Genomic DNA, 9,256 nt, shown 5'->3' with positions numbered 1-9,256 from the left:
GAAAAAAAACATCCACACGTGTCAACCAGACATTGGACAATAAATAATGCGACCTTAACTGAAATGAAAATCAGACGTCTAATTTTTTTTCGAGAAAGTAAGTCAGACGTCTAATGATTAGACTGTCACATACAAAAACACAAGAAAGTTGCACTGTGCTGCTGCCTATATGCAACTCAAAAAAGTAAGGCTTCAGACCAGCAACAGAAAAGAGAAGAGAAGGAATAAAACTGGAAAAAGAAAAGTAGAGATAATATTTAAATATTCCGAAGAAAAAAAAATGAAAAAAGTGCATGAATTTTGAAAAGCATTCATGCGCAATCACTGAATCACATCGATCACCTTCTACTTCTCTGTTGCTCAATCACACACCAGGATTCTTTGACATTAAACAGCAAACCACTGCTGGCAACACGAAACGAAACAAAACTAACCGAGAGAAGCAATGGACCGGAGCAAATCAAATCCAAAGACAAGGAAGAGAGCCCACTCAAATTACTTACACAAATCCTTTTCGAATCGTCAAGCAAACCCCCCTTCAAGTTTCCTGAATGAGTTGCCCCAAATGAGCACAAACTAAACTGGCCAAGGGAGGAGTACATACATGCTAGCAAGCCAACCTCTGAACAGAAAGAGCTCTTTTCTTTTCCATGATCGAACAAAAGAGTTGTCACTCTGAAATCTGAATGAATGTTACCAAATGGAAATGGATGGAGTTCAACAGAAAGAGTTGTCACTCTGAATGAATGAATGCTACCAAATGGAAATGGATGGAGTTCAACAGAAAGAGTTTTGACCCTGAATGAATGAATGCTACCAAATGGAAATGAGAATTGTGCCTAATATAATACAAAAGGCGGAAATCAAGAACCTTCCCCTCACGGCATCTTAGAGTCAGAATCTCGACACGGGGCACATTATGACAAAGTTTTGTGAACATGTACTCTAGAGAATTAGTACAGATACCCTCCAGCTTGATGCATATATCTGCTACAAGTAAAGTTCCAGGAGGCGATAACGATATTATAGATGGGCCTCTGTACTCCAGTTTTGCCAGACCAAAGTTTAACTCCATTGCTTGAAGCAAACGGCAGTCATATACTTGCAGATGCTTAAGCTTGTTTGAAAGATGAGATATTTGTAACCTTGTGAGCATCCCACAACCAGCGATTCCCAGGAACTCCAAAACACTAGTGCAGTTGGACACCAAATGTTGAAGGTCGCCGTCGGTAATATTCGTGTCTGCTAGGAAAATCCGTTTAAGGTTCCGAAAACCCTTGAAATCCGCAGGCACCTTTAGAGAAACGGAAGAGAGTTTTATAGATTGCAGGTGTAAGCTTTTACTGTCATCGAGAAGCCGCAGATCGATTTTATAAGGATGTTGTTCGATATGGTGTGTCCCTGAGAAATCGAGAATAAGTTGCTTCGCCTTGGAAGCAATGGCGAAGCGGACCCATCCCTCTATCCGATCCCCATGCTCATCGTCACATGGAGCCTGGAACTGAATGTTGTCAACCCCTGCACCAGAGTGTTGCTGCAGGACTGCATCAACTCTCTCAATAAACACGTCTTTCCATGGCCTAACAACGTTGGGTCCATTGGTACGAGGACCTGGGAACATTGATCTAAGACTGAATTCTAGATTTGAGTGGCAGCGCCAAAGATGTTTCCACCGTTCCGACAGTATGCTCGTCCGCACAGCTTCCTTTAGAGGCAACCGTGACAGGATGCTGCAGAGAATGTCCTACAGCAAAGGCATTCAGATAGTTGTACATTGATAAGCAAATTGTTGTGCATATATTGGGAAGCAAAAGTAGGAGGAGGACAGCAAGTTGATATACTTGATAAGATTCTAATAAGTTGGCATGAGTGCATTCGAATATACATATACATATTCCATACCTTTGGTTGGTTGGTGAGTTGAAGCCCCTTTCTCTTTGGTTTCATCATCATGGTCTGATGGAGATCTTCATGTGAAGCACTATTTATGTTTGCCATTAAAAAACTAGCTTAGCCTCTGCTCTGCCTGCAAGAGAAGCAAGTCACACACACACAAACATGCATGAAAACAGAGTCAGACATGGAAAGCTCAAACTTGGCCTGACATTACTTTGGGTATTATCATTAAGTAAGCCTAGCCTAGAAAAGAGAGAGTTTCCAAAAGGAATACATACAGACATGAAAACAGTGATAACAGAGTAAGTGATCAGAAGCCTCAAACTTGGCCTGCTATTACTATTACTTTGGTTTAGTAGTAGTCAAGAAGAAAAGAGAGAGTTATTACTTGAGTTACTTGCTAGAATCAGCTAGGAACAAGCTGACTCTTGGTTTTCTAGTCCCAAGCAATGTTTTAAATAGCGGGCTATGGAAAATAGCAGCGAGCCTCCAAATCAGTTATAGCGGAGCTATAGCGGGCTATTTATGAAGACGACCATTTAGCGGCACCCTGCTGAAAAGGCTATAGCGCGCTATAGCTCCGCTATAGCCGGCTATTTAAAACTATGGTCCCAAGCCTCGCTGAATCTGAATTATTTTTAGAATCTGAGAATCTGAATGATCTCCTAGATTTCTGAATCAATATGATTCTTAGTTCGAAATCGATCTTGTGGGAGCAGTAATACGGGGAGAGGCGTTGGTACCGTATATATAGGCGCGGCGGCGAGTGGACGACGGATCTGGTGACGAAGCAGTCGGGTGGGAACTAGACTTGCCAGAGATCCACCGCCGCCTACCCTCGGGCGGAATCCCCCGATCCGATTCTAGCGGCAAATGCCAGCCGGGCGATGCTCGGCGAGGAGTGCGCCGTTGAGACCAAGACGTGGCCGGGCGGTCGGCGGAAGGAGTCCCGTGCCAAGAAGGAAGAAGCCAGAGGAAGAGGCGGTCGCTCGCAGGTCCGAGCCGCCGGCGGCAGCGGCGTCGTCCGCTGGATTCTGGTAACTCCAGCCAGCAGCTCTCTCTCTGACGTGGCTCGTGGCTCATTATCTACCGTGGCTAATAATTCCTTGCCCATCTAAGATCTTAACGGAAGCTGTAAATCTCACCATATCTCTACTTCTCTATCTTCAGCTCAAAAAGAAGAAACATGTAAAGGTCTTTTTTAGAGGAACACCGTTGCGTTCCATTATACAACACTGCTGGACAAGTCGTCAGCCACAGCGTCTGATAGTACAAAGTTAGTTTGGAAACTGGCCAAGCCGAATCATTTCACAAGTCCCCCGTATCTAGAGCCGTGCCATGTGCAGCTAAAATGTGCGCAGTTTGATTTCAAGACCTTGGACAGTGTTTAATACATACATCAGACACACAAACCCTTAGCTGAAACTTTATTTCCCTATAAACACAGAACCTAAAGCAGATAAATCATAGGCTTCAGAAGAGGAAACGTGCTTGAGCGAAACTGAATTAGTTTGTTACATCACCCCGTCACAACCAAGTTGAATTGTTGTGTTCACAACATGTAACATGGCCAAAGCTTGAGTGTGGAGAGCATCGGATACATGTTCCAGCTTCCCTGCACCTGCTGCCACCAGCTAGCATGCCTTCATGGTTTCTAATGGTGAAGCCCCAGTCAGTCTCCAGACAGAGTCTCCACCAATCGGAAAGCAGCGTCCATTTTGATCTTCACTATGTCCATACGAGGTGATGTCCATCTCGCCTTGATATCCCTCTTGTTTTGCTGCATGGAAATTCAGAGCATTGGCAAGATGATGCATGGTTAATTGAAAAAGAGATTTCATCATTTGTCTCTATGGCATCTCCAGCATTCACTTTATTTCACTTATGCCACCATAACTAGAGGAGGAGGCATGTTTTTGGTTTTTCTTCCTTATTTAGATTAAGAATATCCTCCATCAAATTAAACGAATTTGAAAATGTAATTAATTGGAGCCTGACATGTTCGAGTTGAACTTGCCTCCAAATGGCTCTCACTCTTTTGCACTTTAGGAAGAAAAAAGGTAACTTGCATACCTCTATGATGCAGCTTTCTGCGCAATGGTAGGTTGTAGTCTGTCACCCGCCACAGGAAGTGTATAACTTTATTTGGAAGTGGTAGTGCCCATAAATTTATCCATTTGAAATCACTCCTTTCATGAACTGCATTACAGGAAGATGTTAAGCCCGATGAAGATTCTCAATCTCTAGTGTTGAAAGATCGTGGATGTCGCCTAGAGGGGGGGGGGGTGAATAGGCGTTTTAAAATAATTACGGTTTATGCTTGAACAAATGCTGAATAAACCTAGCGGTTAATTTGTCAAGCACAAAACCTAAAACAACTAGATTCACCTATGTGCATCAACAACTTATACTAAGCAAGATAAGCAACTATGTGATAGCAAGATATATGACAAGAAACAATATGGCTATCACAAAGTAAAGTGCATAAGTAAAGGGCTCGGGTAAGAGATAACCGAGGCACGCGGAGACGATGATGTATCCCGAAGTTCACACCCTTGCGGATGCTAATCTCCGTTTGGAGCGGTGTGGAGGCACAATGCTCCCCAAGAAGCCACTAGGGCCACCGTAATCTCCTCACGCCCTCGCACAATACAAGATGCTGTGATTCCACTAAGGGACCCTTGAGGGCGGTCACCGAACCCGTACAAATGGCAACCCTTGGGGGCGGTCACCGAACCCGTACACTTTGGCAAACCTTGAGGGCGGTCACCGGAACCCGTCAAATTGCTCGTGGCAATCTCCACAACCTAATTGGAGACCCCGACGCTTGCTCGGAGCTTTAGACCACAATGATTGAGCTCCGAACACCACCAACCGTCTAGGGCACCCAAGCACCCAAGAGGAACAAGCTCAAGGGTACCAAGCACCCAAGAGTAATAAGCTTCTCAACTTGTAACTTCCACGTATCACCGTGGAGAACTCAAACCGATGCACCAAATGCAATGGCAAGGGCACACGGAGTGCCCAAGTCCTTCTCTCTCAAATCCCACCGAAGCAACTAATGCTAGGGAGGAAAATGAGAGGAAGAACAAGAAAGAGAACACAAAGAACTCCAAGATCTAGATCCAAGGGGTTCCCCTCACATAGAGGAGAAAGTGATTGGTGGAAATGTGGATCTAGATCTGCTCTCTCTTTTCCATCAAAAACTAGCAAGAATCCATGGAGGGATTGAGAGTTAGCAAGCTCAAACAAGGTCAACAATGGGGGAAGAACACGAGCTCAAGAGATAAGGTTCATTGGGGAAGAAGACCCCCTTTTATAGGAGGGGGAAAATCCAACCGTTATGTGCTCAGCCCGCACACGAGCGGTACTACCGCTCCACGAGCGGTACTACCGCTCAGGCAGAAGAAACAGGGAAAAGGAGCAACAAAACATGAACCTTGGGGCGGTAGTACCGTAGGAGACAGCGGTACTACCGCTGGGTTAGGCGGTACTACCGCACCCTTCGGCGGTACTGCCGCACAGAACGAAGGGTAAAGGGAAAGAGGGAACCGGGCGGTACTACCGCGGAGGAAGGGCGGTACTGCCGCTAAGGAGCGGTACTGCCGCACTACTGCCGCAGCGAGGTACCGCACAATCCGACACAGAAAAAGACCCCTCGAATCGACACGGTAGGGACCTGGTAAGCCATCGGTAGTACTGCTGCGGAGTCACCGTCGGTACTACCGCTGCGGAGCGGTACTGCCGCTTGTGACTCCTCAGCGGTACTACCGCTGGGTACCACGGTACTACCGCTGGGACCCTGACAAAAACCACACTCAAGAAAATCAGAACTGCCATAACTTCTGCATATGAGCTCCGAATTGAGCAAACTCAAGCTTGTTGAAAACAAGACGACTAGTAGTATCAAAACAGCGACTGGTTATAGTAAGAAGAGGCAGGGGAGGTATGCCAACAAATAGAGGAGTGAAACCTCCAACCGAGAAGAACCGGCAAAACCTCCAACATCGAAAACATCATAGAAGATGCATGCGAACTTCGTTTTCGATGAACTCAAGCTTGTCATCAAGATGACCATAAGCTCTAAGACTCACAAAGAGAACCAAACAAGAACCAAGAAAGATGATGCAAGGATGCAATGGTTTGAGCTCTCTACGAACGATACGATCAAGCTACTCATCGAGAGCTCCCCTTGATAGTACGGCAATCGATCCTATAACCCGGTCTCCCAACTACCATCATGAGACCGGTAAAATAGAAAACCTATCAAGGGCAAACCTTTGCCTTGCACATGGTCCACTTGAGCTAGATGATGACGATCTTGACTTCCTCAAGTTGGACCACCTTTCTTGATTGTGTTGGCTCGATGAAGACTAGTTGATTGCTCCCCCATACTCCACTATGGGTGAGCCTTTCTTCCGCACATCTTCACAAGTCCATTGTCACCACAAAGGATGGCAAGCTTCAAGCATTTGATCTCTTCGTGATGCTCCACTTGAACTTGCACACCGCAACCTTTCTTGATTGTGTTGACTCGATGAAGACTAGTTGATTGCTCCCCCATACTCTACTATGGGTGAGCTACTCTTCCGCAACCTAACCCCACAAAGAACCCTCACAAAGACCATGGGTTAGTACACAAAGCGTAATTGAGAATGCTTACCATACCATGGGATCACTTGATCCCTCTCGGTACATCTTCTACGCTTTGTGGGTTGATCAACTTGATTCACTATTTAACTTAGTCTTGATCGACCTCTCACAAGACCAATCTTTAGGTAATTCCTTGAATAGCACCTTGGTCGACACAAACTCTCCTTGAAACCAACACATGTACTTCAAGAAAAGCCTATGGACAAAGCCTTCAAATATAACTCAAGGCAACCATTAGTCCATAGAGATTGTCATCAATTACCAAAACCAAACATAGGGGCACCGCACGTTCTTTCAAGTGTCCACTGCTACTTTGTAAGCTGATTTCATAGAGAAAATACCTTTTTTTGTCAAAATGCCAGGCCAAAAAATCATCGGAATGTTCATGAATGGGGATTTGCAATATTTAAGCTCACATATTCTGGTAGAAATGTTTGTTGTACAAGTTGAGTATCCCATGTATTTGTGTTGGGATCGATTGATTCAGCCACTCTTGTTATCAGATTCTTTCCCTTTTGCATCAACACTCTTCTTGTAACTCCTTGTTGGATCCAGGGGTTCTTCCAAATCTCAATATTTTCTCCATTACCTACCCTCTAAATAATGCCCATCTTCAAAAGTTGAATCCCCTTCAATGATACTCCAAGCATAAGAGATACCACTGTTCGGGGTGGCTTCTAACAGTGATTTTCCCGTGTAGTATCTCACACTTAGGACCCTGGTACACAATGATGAAGGAATCTATAATATTCTCCAAGCTTGCCTAGCTAGCATAGCAAGATTAAAGGAGTATAAATCCCTAAAGCGCGCCCAATCCGCGATCTTTCTTCGGTTTCGACATTTTTCCCATGACAACCAATGGATTTTGTTTTGGTTATCCATTTGGCTCCACCAGAATCGCCCTATCATGGAGCTCAGTTCCTCGCACGGGGCCTTTGTTATGTCGAAGCATGCCACTGTATAAACTTGTATTGGTTGTGCTATTGTCTTAATTAGTATTTCATTTCCTACTTTTGTCAACATCTTCTCTTTCCAACCTTGTATCCTTTTCCAAACTTCCTCATTTATATACTCAAAGGTCCTTTTCCTTGCTTTCCCAATGTACGTTGGCAGTCCTAGATATTTTGTTGTCAAGCCCTCTGCCAACACATGTCAAATTCGTCTTACTTCCTCTTTCTGTCAAGGTTTAGTGCTCTTGCTATATGGGATTGATGATTTCTCTTTATTGATCTTTTGTCCTGAACAAGCTTCATAGGTATCAAGTATGTGGTTTACTTCATGAGCATTGCTAGCATTTGCCTCCATTAGGAACAACGAGTCATCCGCGAATAAAAGATGGTTTATGCTAGGTGCTCTAGAACAAATATTGATTCCTTTTAATCTTTCATTGTGTTCAACATCATAAGGCATGGCAGAAAAACTTTCAACACATAGTAGGAAGAGATAGGGGGACAAGGGGTCCCCTGCCTTAGGCCTCTTTCTGGAACTATGACATTAGTAACTTCCCCGTTTATCTTTATCGGAGATCTAATGGTGGTGATGCATTTCATTAATGTATGAATCCAGCTTCTGTTAAATCCCAGCTTATGCATGTGTGGAAAAGGATTTTATTGATCAAGGAATAAGGTTACAAGGCATTTACAACATTAGTAATTTCCTCGGGTGTACTACGCAACCAACAGGCAATGCGTTGCTACGATCGTCACATGCAATCGAAGCTATAAATAGCAAGATTAACATCCCGCCTAAGCTTGCCAAGTTCTATCCTCCTTCCTTCAGACATAAGAGTTCTAATCTCATTCACCCGATATGCGTGCGGTGATCAATCCTTTTCTGGTGACGGTAACATTGTGATGGCTCAACGCAGTCAGTTTCAACAACATAGTATAGCTCCGTTCAACTCAGAGCGAGACGAATTCCCTCTTGGAGATCGTAGCAAAGATGACAACTACTGAGTGGTCTCGAAGGATCATACATGCGCCTGCAGAACCATTCTCCACCATATACGTGAAGGAAATATGCCCTAGAGGCAATAATAAAGTTGTTATTTATATTTCCTTATATCATGATAAATGTTTATTATCCATGCTAGAATTGTATTAACCGGAAACTTAGTACATGTGTGAATACATAGACAAAACAGAGTGTCCCTAGTATGCCTCTACTTGTCCCTAGTATGCCTCTACTTGACTAGCTCGTTAATCAAAGATGGTTAAGTTTCCTGACCATAGACATGTGTTGTCATTTGATGAACGGGATCACATCATTAAAGAATGATGTGATGGACAAGACCCATACGTTAGATTAGCATAATGATCGCTATGTTTTATTGTTATCGCTTTCTTCATGACTCATACATATTCCTCTGACTATGAGATTATGCAACACCCGAATATCGGAGGAACACCTTCCTATCAAACGTCACAACGTAACTGGGTGATTATAAAGATGCTCTACAGGTGTCTCCGAAGGTGTTTGTTGGGTTGGCATAGATCAAGATTAGAATTTGTCACTCCGAGTATCGGAGAGGTATCTCTGGGCCCTCTCGGTAATGCACATCACTATAAGCCTTGCAAGCAATGTGACTAATGAGTTAGTTACGGGATGATGCATTACGGAACGAGTAAATAGACTTGTCGGTAACTTTTGAGTAAAAATAAAAAGCAGCTCGCATCAGTTTGCTCCTTTCTGCATTGTCTTCCAAGTC

The 9,256-nt window shown here is 44.0% G+C and overlaps 1 protein-coding gene across 1 annotated transcript; it reads right to left on the bottom strand.

Annotated features, from left to right (window-relative positions):
- Positions 1-335: 335 nt before the first annotated feature.
- Positions 336-3,174, bottom strand: LOC125506308 (putative FBD-associated F-box protein At1g61330). The gene is made up of 3 exons (XM_048671157.1): positions 2,640-3,174; positions 1,903-2,026; positions 336-1,744 (listed from the first exon to the last, which is right to left on the bottom strand). The coding sequence occupies exons 2-3, from the start codon at positions 1,996-1,998 to the stop codon at positions 734-736; spliced, it is 1,107 nt and encodes a 368-aa protein (XP_048527114.1). The 5' UTR covers positions 1,999-2,026; positions 2,640-3,174; the 3' UTR covers positions 336-733.
- Positions 3,175-9,256: the final 6,082 nt, after the last annotated feature.

This window comes from Triticum urartu, chromosome 5 (genome assembly GCF_003073215.2).
Source record: "Triticum urartu cultivar G1812 chromosome 5, Tu2.1, whole genome shotgun sequence".
Classification (NCBI taxonomy): domain Eukaryota; kingdom Viridiplantae; phylum Streptophyta; class Magnoliopsida; order Poales; family Poaceae; genus Triticum; species Triticum urartu.
Note: the sequence above shows the minus strand (reverse complement) of the source record. Positions and strands in the feature narration are given on the sequence as shown.